General features: G+C 37.0%; 1 protein-coding gene across 8 annotated transcripts in view; it reads left to right on the top strand.

The window, feature by feature from the left end:
• Positions 1-12,176, top strand: part of TANC2 (tetratricopeptide repeat, ankyrin repeat and coiled-coil containing 2) — a 364,796-nt gene that overhangs the window by 282,733 nt on the left and 69,887 nt on the right. For all 8 annotated transcript variants that reach the window (XM_068530956.1, XM_068530955.1, XM_068530954.1 and 5 more), the window contains one exon: positions 3,970-4,201. In XM_068530956.1, coding sequence (XP_068387057.1) covers positions 3,970-4,201 — 232 coding nt within the window. The remainder of the gene's footprint in view (positions 1-3,969; positions 4,202-12,176) is intronic.

Genomic DNA, 12,176 nt, shown 5'->3' with positions numbered 1-12,176 from the left:
AGGAGTCTAAGGAGAAATGACAACTAAATGCAACACGGGGTCCTGGATAGAATGCTGGAACAGAAAAAGGTCATTAGTGGAAAACTGACAAAATTCGAATACTGCCTTTAGTTAATAGTGTTGTGCCAGTGTTATTTCCTGGTTTTGATAATTAGGCTATGGTTATATAAAATGTTAAGGGAAGCTGGGTAAGGGATATACGGAAACTCACATCTTTTTGCAACATTTAAGTCTAAAATTAGCTCAAAATATAAAGTTTTTAAAAATAAATAAAAGTCCTACTGACAAAAAAAAAGTTAGAGCTCCAAGCTGGAAAATTACTGAGGCCGAACCCAAGTCTGGAGCTATTCTTAGCTTCCAGCCCCAGGATGGGGATTAGAGTCAGAGTTGAGGGACAGGAGAAAAGGCAGAGAAAGTAGTTTTTGACACTGAGCCTCCAGGTCCCTAGAAACACGAAAAGCCAAAGTAACCGAAGTGTTGGAAGGGATGCGCTGAGTCAGAAATCAGTCAGGTGGTGGTGAGGGTGTTCAAGAAGTGATGAGAAGGAGACAGGGAATAAGAATATGAGAGCAGACCTGAAGGAAGGTCAGTGGTAACATTAGAATTTAAGTAATGCAAATGCCAGTCATGATGTAAATTAAATTTTTATGTCCAAATGAGTTCCAGATATTCAAAGCTGCCTTTTCTTTATGTGAGATTAGCTTAATCCTGTCACAGATTATTCATTTGAAGTAGAAAAGAATCTTTAAAGAGTGAAGGCCTGGGACTTTTAACACAAGCCTGACAGGTTTGCTGCCATTCAATCATTTGATGAAGGCCTTTGATGAGGATTTTGCTTAGTTGTATCATTTCTTGTGTATAGCTTTAAATCAAAACCTCTTTATACCCAAGGCGATACTGACCTCCAGTCTTCTTTTTTTTTTTTTTTTTGGTCTGTATAGTCTACAAACCTGGCCTTTTTTTTCTTCCCTTACAGCAGTAATCTAAAAGTTACTCGCTGTCTTCTTCAAAGAATTACTACAGTTTTGGTCATATAAGATATATTTTGGATAGAATTGTTTTAATCAAAAGTATAAAGATTTAACATAAGGAAAATGTGAGATGGAAAAAAATAACATAAGAAAAACATAGCTGAAAATGAAATTTCAACAAGTCATTGTTAGAGACAAGAGTTCACCAAGGAGAAGGGTTTTACCTACTGATTTATTGAGTGTGGACTAATTCTGAACCATTTCCAAGAAATTGGAATAGTAGTGACTGAGTATGGGTGGCTGTGATGACTTCCTCAGAGCTGTAGGGAGTGATCTATTATCCATCACTGAACACTAGTACAATGAGAGAATGCAGGAAAAAACTGCATTCCCAGACTTGTTTCCTATTTGTATATGTAGGAAAAGTTGTAGATAATGTCAATAGACAATTTAGGGGAAGTACAAAGTGTTTTTGACAGATTGTGTGTACATTTACATACTATGTAGCTGCTTTGAAATGTCTAGTTGATGATCAGTTCTGAGTCAAACTACAGATTTCATGAAGATGTTGAAAGGTCTTTCTGCCTGAATTCTTCCGAGGAATCGAGATTTTATATTTCGAATGCCTAAAATTTTTTTAAATTAAAAGAAGGAAAGGCAGCCACAGAAGGGGCAACTTTAGCAATGATCTTTGTTAGATAAAACCTCATACAGCCAAGAGCGCAGATGATTTTTAATGAAATCAGTAAAAGAACCCTCTTCCTAAATTTCAGAATTTTTATCTTCAAACTCCTATTCCGTTACTTTAGGTAAAGGGTAAGTTACAGCTGATTTGCTCAGCTGTGCTTTGCCTCGACATGTGAAATCAATTGAGGTAAAATATGATGAAAGTTCGTATTGATTCAGAGGTTTGCTGTTTGCTTTTTATAAAGTGGAGATTTGTGTCCTTGTGGGCATAACCATTGACATTCACTGTTCATGGAGAGCACAGATGGATTGCTGCCAGGTTTTCTCTTTGGGTTCCTTACGTTGTGCTTAAGGTCGGTAATAAAGCTGTAATCAATCTCTACAGAAAGGAGTGGAGATTTCTAAGTACACCTCCTCATTGCCGGTTCCACACTGCGCTCAGACATCATTGCTTTACTCACAAGCAATTCCTATCCTCAGCTTTACATGTGTAGTAACATTTCCTGTATTGTTCAGTTTTCTTAATGCTTAATGAGAACAATTTTCAGGCGTTTTTTAAAAAGTGACATTTCCAGCATTTGGGTTTTTGTTTTGTTTTAATTTATTTATTTACTTATTTATTTATTTTTGGCTGCGTTGGGTCTTTGTTGCCGCGCGTAGGCTTTCTCTAGTTGCGGTGAGCTGGGGCTACTCTTCGTTGCGGTGCGCGGGCTTCTCCCTGCGGTGGCTTCTCTTGTTGCGGAGAACGGGCTCTAGGCGCATGGGCTTCAGTAGTTGTGGCACACGGGCTCAGTAGTTGAAGCTCGTGGGCTCTAGAGCACAGGTTCAGTAGTTGTGGTGCACGAGCTTAGTTGCTCCGCAGCATGTGGGATCTTCACAGACCATGGCTGGAACCAGTGTCCCCTGCATTGGCAGGCGGACTCCTAACCACTGCGCCACCAGAGAAACCCCAGCATTTGTTAAAGAGCTAGATTAAGAGTCATTTCAAAGCAGAACACTTTTGTGGATGACTGTTCTCTGAGAGATAATTGAGGAGCTGGGGTCCCAGTGGTATATCTATGCATGCTCCTAGGGAAAATTTCAAATGCCTGTAGGCACAAAGCCAGTAGCTGAGAAGGAGAGGGTATACAGAACCTTGATGATGACCGTGCTTTTTTTTTTCACACACACACACTGTATTTCATTTTTACAAGAGATAAATAGACTGACACCAAGCATTGTACATGGATGACCACAACAAAAGCAACAATGATTGCAATTACCAAACATGAAACACACTCATACTATGTCATAATATTGACATTCAGGTGACCGTGCTGTTGATGGAGATGATGTGATGGAAGAGGAAAAGAAGGAAGGCAATGATGCTGGTGGTGGCGGCATCGGCTAACATTACTGTGCACTTATATGTTCTGAGCACCATGTCAATGCTTTCCATACATTCAGGCTGAATCTCCCCTGCAGTTTCTGTTATCTACACAATCCCATCACTTCTGTAGGTAGTACTGAGCCAACATAGTGGTCTAGATTAAAGTCACCCTCTGCACTTGCCCTTGAGGCAAAGGGAACAACCAGAAGGTATAGAGCGAACCCTGTGCAAATTCAAACAAACAAACAAAAGAAAAACGGAGCTTAAAATTGCAGGTTCCAGCCTGACAGACCGGACTGTAGGAATGGTATTAAGATGCATACATTTTCTAAGGTCTTTGAATTTAACACCTGCATCTGACGAAAATCTTACTCCTTTTCTGCTTCCTGTTATCTAATTCTGATTCTATCTCTGGGTGCTCAGGAAATACTTAGTGATAATTCTTAAGTCTGAGTCATTTTATTTTTTATAAGACTGTTTATAATGAAATTATAATTTTTTAATAATTTTAAAAATATGCCTTAGGAGCATATGTTTGTTGAGTCTAACATATGGTATTTCTCCGGTTATTTTATCCCTAAATGCTTTGTTACAGTATCAGACTCTTTCCTCTACTACTCTGTGCTGAATAAATATTAGAGAGATTAATATAAATCTTTATTCTCAGGCCTGCTTCCTATTTCTTATAATCCAGAGGGAAAACTCAATTTGTAGTTATAAATTTTAGTTACGAATTATGATACAATACATATACAAGAGAAATATTGGGTCAAATTTCTGATCTTAGATAAATCAGGCAGTTTCGAAGTTAGCAGCTTTTATTCTTGCTTGAAGAAGTTGAGGAGTGGGGAGACAGAAGACAGTGTTAGAGAATGACTGTACAATACCCATGACCGTTGCTCTCGCTACGGATAAACCTGTGTTCTCATCTTTCTTTTTTAGGTGGTTGCCTATCACTATTGCCAAGCAGATAACGCCTACACCTGCCTGGTGCCGGAATTCGTCCACAATGTTGCTGCCCTGCTCTGCCGCTCACCACAGCTGGCGGCCTATCGGGAGCAGCTTCTGCGGGAGCCTCACCTACAGAGCATGCTGAGCCTTCGGTCCTGTGTTCAAGATCCCATGGCCTCCTTCCGGAGGGGAGTGCTGGAGCCCCTGGAGAATCTCCACAAAGGTACAGACGAGATGCAAAGCAGGTGGAAGGTGGAGGCTCTGGAGCCCACGTTCACCTGGGGTCATGCTATAGAAATGATTATTTTTATCACACTGCGAGAACTAAATGTTCCTACAGGATGCAGTTAACAACTAAAAGGTTTCACCTGAAAAAATAAAAATTCCTCCAGGAATTGCTACTTCCTCCTTTCTTTGTAAAAATTCTCATCCTTATTTCCAAATGTAACGCATTTCTCTTAAACTAAAGGTAGTAGAGCTACCAGTCGTCCGTGGAGTTCAAATAAATCAGTAAAGCCATGACTCCAACCCAGTGCTGTGGAGTTTCTATGGTTAGAAACATCCTCAGTTTTTATATTTGCTATTTTTTTTTTAATTACTCCACAGTCAGGTAAAATGAAATGGCATGCAGAGTTGCATAACTGTGTGTATGCTAAAAATTACTTAATTGTCCACTAAAAGGTATTAAGATATTTTTAAGAAGTGGGGGGAAATGAAATGGGATCCATCTCCCTCTCATGCCTCATGCCTTTCCTCCGTTTTAACTCTGCAACTCAAGTGTTGGCTGTGACCTAAATGTAACCATCTCCTCCTTCACCCGTCTCTCTGCCTCATCCCCTTCCTGATGTTCTGTCAGTGCTGGAAGCCGAAGAAAAGGACCTGAGTAAGCATGAGATTGCTGAGCAATCCTGTTTATTCCTGAGAGACTTATATACTTTTCTCGAGCATTTCGGAGATACTTATAAGAATTTACATTCTTCCGGCCTCTATCTTCAGTTATGTGAACTTCCATGCCAGTTACTTGGATATCAGAGTTTCTCTTCTCAATGCTGATGACCTCTATCTGTACTTCTACTACCTACCTATTAGCTTTACCATACCCTAGACTTTTTTAAACATTGGAATTTCTCCGCAAGTATTTTGAGCAAAGTTAAAGAGAAATTTCTGTACATTCAGTCGATCTTTAAATCCTGTTAATTCTGCCCTCCTGATGTTTCTCACATCCATTAATCTCAAAGTCATTCCTACCACTGTTACCCTGAAGGCTGTTCAGCTGCCCATGATATCACATCTGTGTTGCTACCCTTCCTGGTCTTCTCTGGTTTTCTGGTCTAGTGCTTCTTTCACATCACAACACACTTGGAAAATTATTAAAATCTGTATAGCACATTGGGATAAAAAATCATGCCTCCTCATGGCTGGACATGGCTGGCCCTGAGGCTACAGCTGCACAAATCCCCCGAAGCCCTGAGGGCTGAAGGGATTCATTTTTAGGCACACCTCTAACCCATTAATGGCATACCTGGTGGGTAGTCTCTGCCCAGTCTCTCCAGTCTTCTAGACTTATGTACTGCTTCCAGATAAAGCTTCGTAAAGCATTGCTCTGATCACTGAATTTCCCTGTTCAGAAACCTCCAGTGCTTCCCTATTACCTCACTGAATTAACTTCCAGCTCCTTAACCTATCATTTAAGGTCCTTAATGGCCTGGATCCAACCTACTTTCCAGCCTTATTATCTACTTTTACCCTTATGAACCCTGTGTTTACATGTAAACCAAAGTATCCACTAATCCTTAAATACTCCCCTCCATTTCCCTGCGTCCATACATTTGTTCATTGTTTCCTTTTCTTGATATACCTTCTCCTCACATCTCTGCCTGTCAGAATCCTACCCATCTTTCAAGGGCCACCTTAAATCCCACCTCATTCATGAAATACCTGCTGATCCACCTGCCCTCTCCAGTAAGTTACAGTATCCTTCCAAATTGACAATAGGTTTTTCTTTTTTATATCTCACTTATGGTACTTCATACATTACTGTATGTATAATAAGAACTTAAATTTTTATTACTAACATTTATTGAACATCTATTATATGTCAGATATTATACTTTGTGCTTTATAAGAATTAGTTATTTCTGTACTTATTCCTTTGACTAAATTGTACGCTTTTGAAGTTAGGAACCTTTTCTTATTCAGCTTTTATCCTTCATAGTGATTACCTCACCTTGGACATAGTAGGCATTTCAGGAAATAAATTTTGAACAAATAAGTGAACATAGAAATTGCTCACATGTAGGGGTACCTTGAAGGAAAGTCAGTGATACAAGGATCTACATCTTAAGGCTAATTCAAGGAGAATATCCAAATGCATGTAGACTCAGCTCTGGATTTGCAACCATAATTCATGTGTTTTTTAATTTTGCTACTAGATATATTTGCTTCTCATTTAGGTCTCCATAACCAGCTTTAGATATCCCCATGGGTAAATGTTGTTCTGAGTGAATTTAATTATTCTATAAAATTCCCATGTTCTTACCCTTAAAACAAAATCACCATCATGAGCAATAACTGGAAACACAATTTATAAAATTAATGAAATACTAAAAATTATTTGATTAATCCAAAAGAAGCCTGGAAAGAAAGAACAGAATAATTTTTTTAGTATGTAACAACAAGATGAGAGATTAAAATCAACCATATCAATAATTACATTAAATTTAAATTGACCAAATACTTCTATCAAAAGGCAGAAACTGTCAGACTGGATAAAAAACAAGACCCAACCATATGCTGTCTGTAGGAGAGGTTATTTAAAGACACAGATTGAAAATGAAAGGATAGAAAAATAATATACTCTATAAACATGGAGCATAAGAAGGCTGGAGTGGGTCTATTAATGTGAGGCAGAGTAGACTTCAAGACTAGGAGTATTATCAGAGGGGCATTTGATAAACATAAGAAGACTAATTTATCAGAAGATAAAGTAATCCTAAATGTGTATGAACCTAATAATGGAGGTTCAAAATACATGAATCAAAAACTAATAGAACCTAAGAGCTAAATAGACAAATACTCAATCATAGTTGGAAATTTTAACACGTCTCTCTCAGTAACTGTTAGAACAAGTAGACAAAAATTAGTAAATATATAGAAGATTTTAACAACACTGTCAACCAATTTGATCCAACTGACATTTATAGAACACTACCCAATAACTGCACAATATACATTCTTTTCAAGTGCATATGGACCTTATTCTGGGCCATAAAATAAGTCTGAAATTTTCAAAAAATTAAAATCTTACAGAAAATGTTCTCTGAGATAATGGAATTAAATTAGAAATCAATACACATAAAACCCCTAAATATGTAGGAATTTAGCAGTGCACTTCTAAACAACCCATAAGAGAAAGAAGAAATCACAAAGGGAATTATAGAATATTTCAAACTGAGTAATACGTTAAATCAGTGGTTAAGTTTATGACTTAATAAACTAGAAAAAAATGAGGAAAATAAACCCAGAGTAAGCAGAAAGAAGGAAATAATGAAAAGCAAGAGCAGCCGTCAGTGAAATAGAAAAAGATTAATAGTTAAAATGAATAAACCCCTAGGAAGATTGATCAAGAAAATGAGAGGAAAACACATCAGGCATGAAAGAGGAGCTAGCACTACAGTTCCTACAGACATTAAAAGAAAAATAAGGGATTATTATGAACAACTATATAACAATAAATTCAACAACTTAAAATTGGGCAAATTCTATAAAAAACACAACTTACCAAAAGTGACTCAAGAGGAAAGAGAAAATCTGACTAGCTCTTATCTATTTAATTTGTAAGTTAAAAGGAAAAAAAAAACCTCCAAAAAAAACTCCAGGCTCAGATGGTTTTACTAATGAATTGTATCCAACATTTAAAGAAGAAATAATATGAATCTTACACAAATGTTTTCAGAAAATAAAGGAAAAGAGAACATTTCTCAATTTGTTTTATTAGACAAGCATTAATGCTGAAAGCAACATATGATAAGGACTTTATAAGAAAAGAAAATTACAGACATGTTTTCCTCATAACCATAATAGCAAAATCCTGAAACACACTAATAGCAAAATTAGTTTTACTTGACCAGGAATGCAATGTTAGTTTACATTTGAAAGTTAATCACTGTAGTTCATAATATTAACAGAATAAATGAGAAAATCTATATGTCTTTATATAAATATATATCTATAATCTCAACAAATGCAGAAAAACATTTAACAAAAAACATTACAATTAACAATAAAAACTTTCTGCAAACTAAGAATAGAAGAAAACTTAGTCTCATAAAGGACAATTCCAAAACACATGCAGGTAACAATGAAATATTAAATACATTTCCCCTATTGTCAGGAGCAAGGCGACTTACATTCGACATTCCATGTGTGGTCCACGCTAGCACAATAAGAAAACAAACAAGCAAATAGTGTAAAGATTGGAAAGGAAGAAGTAAAACTGTCTTTATTTGCAGATGTGATTGTTTACCTAGAACACTCCAAGGAATCTACAAAAGAAAAAAAAAGCCTACGAGAATTAACATAGGTGGAGCTACAGTCTATATGGTTAATATGCAGTATCTGTTGTATTTCTATACTAGCAGCAAACAACTGAAAACTGAAATTTAAAAAGTAGTGTGGCAGGGGCTTCCCTGGTGGCGCAGTGGTTGAGAGTCTGCCTGCCAATGCAGGGCACACGGGTTCGAGCCCTGGTCTGGGAAGATCCCACATGCCGCGGAGCAGCTGGGCCCGTGAGCCACAACTACTGAGCCTGAGCGTCTGGAGCCTGTGCTCCGCAACAAGAGAGGCCGCGATAGTGAGAGGCCCGCGCACCGCGATGAAGAGTGGCCCCCGCTTGCCACAACTAGAGAAAGCCCTCACACAGAAACGAAGACCCAACACAGCCATTTAAAAAAAAAAAAGTAGTGTGGCAGTTTTAAAACGTGGCTGCAAAATCTTTGACATTCCTCCCATCCAGAGTTAGGGTCTGTGTCTCCTTCCCTTGCATCTTAGCAGACTTGTGGCTGCTTCAACCAATAAAATACTACAAAATGATGCTATGTGATATCTGCGGCTAGGTCATAAATGGTCATGCTGCTTCCATCTTGTTCACTGAAACACTTGCTTTTGGGGGTACGCATTGCCATGTCAAAAAACTGACTACTCTGAGTTTACCCTGCTGTGAGGAAGTACAAACCACATGGAGCAGCCGTATATTAAGTGTTCCAGTTGACTGTTCTAGTCATCAAGTCATTCTGGCCCTGACACCAAACATGTGAGTTTTTGTTGCAGATGATTCCGTTTCCCAGCCATTTGAGTAACTCTGTTTGATGCAGCAGTAGATAACTGGAGCAAATACCGTTTTCTATGGAATCAAAATGCTTAAGAATAAATTTAACAAAAGATGTGTAAGACTTCCACAGTGAGAGCTACAAAACATGCAGAGTGAAATTAAAGAACTTAGTAAATGGAAGAGATACGCCATGTTTGTAGATTGGAGTTTTTCCCCAAACTGGTCTGTAGATTCAACATAACAATCAAAATCCCAGCAGGATTTTTTTTTTTTAATTGACAACTTTCAGAAATTCAAAGGACTGTGAATAGCCAAAACAATCTTAAAAAAGAAAAAAATTGGAAGACCTACAGTACTGGAAGACCAACAGTACCTGGTTTCAAGATTTAATATAAAGCTATAGAAATCATGACAGGCAGTAATATGTTAGTAAATGTTTAACAGTCAGTCCAGGGGTGGGGGCCTGATTTGACCATAAGAAATTTAGCAATCAGCTCCCATGAACCAGCTTGAGCTGGCTCTAGCACTCCACTGACAGGGTGGTATTCCCACAAGGATAGATAAATAGATCAGTGGAACAGAATGGAAAATTTAAAAGGAAATCCACACATATGGAGTCAGTTGACCTTCCTCAAAGATGCCAAGATAATTTGGAAAAGAGAATTTTTGTCATCAAATGATGCTACAACAACTGGATACATGTATGGAGAAAAAATGAATCTTAATCCTTACCTCACACCATAGGTGCACAAAAATAAATTCAAGATAGATCATGGTCCAAAATATAAAAGCTAAATCTCTAAAGCTAAGAGAAAAAACTTAGAATATCTTCACAACCTTGGGGTAGGTAAAGATTTCTTAGGTCCTAAAAATCATTAACCATGTAGGAAAAAATTAATAAATTGGACTTCATCAAAATGTTAAATGTCTGCTCAACATAAGATACACTAAGAAAAAGGAAAAGCAAATCACAAAAGGAGAGAAAATAATTCACTCTGTGTACATGTGTGACAAAGCACTTGTATCCATAGTATCTAAAGAATTTCTATAAATCATTGATGAAAAGATAAATAATCCAATTCTTAAATGGACAAAAGATTTAGATGCTTCACAAAAGAAGGTATTCAAATAGGCTGCCAGCACATAGAAAGGTGTTTGCCATCATTAGTCGTCAGGGAAATGCAAATTAAAATCACAATGAGACACCACTTTACTCCCACTACAGTGGTTAAAATTTTTAAAGTTGAACATCAGATGTTGGTGAGGATGGTAAGCAGCTGGAACCCTCACACTTTACTGGTGGGAGTTGAAAATGGTACAACTACTTTGGAAAACTATTTGGCAGTTCCTTATAAAGTTAAAGATAAATCTGCCTTATGACCAAGCAATTCTATTCCTATGTATTTACCCAAAAGAAATGAAAACATATGTCTACAAAAAGACTCATACAAAAATGTTTGTATTGACTTTATTCATAGTAGTTAAAAACTGGAAACAACCGAAGGTCCTTCAACAAAAGAATACATAAACAAATGGTATATTCATTCGATGGATATTAAATGAAATCTTAGTATTAAATTCTTAGTATTCTTCTTAGTAGTAGAAAGGAACAAACTAATAATACCCTCAACAACATAAATGAATCTCAGAAACATTATATCAAGCATAAGAAGCAAGTATAGTCTATGGTGATATGAATCAGAACAGTGGTTGCCTATTGAGAACTGGGAATGAACCTCTCTGGAATGATGGAGATGTTCTCTACTTTGATCAGGATGTTAGTTACATTGAGTATACATGTTTGTCAAAACTCACCAAAGTGTACAGTTAAGATCTTCACAATTAATTGTATTAATCATATATAAATTTTATCACAGTAGTTTTTAAAATAGGGAATTTTTTAAAGGTAGCTGGAGTTTTCTTTCCAGGAAAGTTCAGTTGAAAACACTTTCAATTTAGATTCAGGAGCTAGATTTCAAATTATATATTTTTCTTTAAAAAATGAGAGTCAACGTTTTTCACGATACTTTAAGGTTCTACTCAGTAACAAAGGATAGCTCTAGTATATCGCCAAGCAGAATGCAATTAGAAAATTCCTCTATGGGAATTAAAGACACAAGTATGCTAAAGGGAGCCAAGGTCCTCAAAATCAAGAACTTAAGAGCCCCCATTTGTGTGGGTAAATCCCAGTTAGTTCCAAGCAACTCCTCTCTCTTCCGGAGTTCTTTGGACTCCCTAAAGGAGTAATGTGTTTTCTTAGCCCTATATCATCTAGAATGCCATTTCATTAATAATCACTGTTAACAGTTAGAGAGCTGAAATCCATAGTTCATTTCTCTTCCTAAAGTCACCAGATGAAAGTAATAGTTGAAACTCTTTATAATTTGAGAACTAATTTATAGTACTTAGGCTATTGAAATTAAACTCCTTTATGTAAAGCTTGTACTTTAGAGGGGAAATATAAAGTTTTATTAATCATGCAAAAAATCTGCGTATTTTCAAATGTGAAACAAAAATATGTAGAGTTTCAATTAGTCTTGACTCTTTCAAAAGCTAAAAGAGCCAATGTGGTACAGAGTTGCTCAGAGTTTTCCTTCTGTCCCCAGCTTCACTTTCTTTTTCCTCTTCAGATATAACCTATTTCCTGTTTCAGGCATCCAGTGACTTCTTTCTCTCTTCCCCTGCTTTCCTTTCTTCAGACCCTGTAAGGTCCTACCAACTAGGAACTTTTGCTTGTTATTTGCAATTCATTTATACTGAAATGTTCATTCAGCCAGGGGATTTTTTTAATCTCTAATTGTTCAATACTGTTTAAGAATCAGTAAGCATTTAATGGGAGTGGAAACCTGAAATCTTACCAAGTCTTCTA

Source organism: Eschrichtius robustus, chromosome 20 (assembly GCF_028021215.1).
Source record: "Eschrichtius robustus isolate mEscRob2 chromosome 20, mEscRob2.pri, whole genome shotgun sequence".
Lineage (NCBI taxonomy): Eukaryota > Metazoa > Chordata > Mammalia > Artiodactyla > Eschrichtiidae > Eschrichtius > Eschrichtius robustus.
The sequence above is the reverse complement of the archived record's forward strand: the minus strand, read 5'-3'. Positions and strand labels throughout refer to the sequence as shown.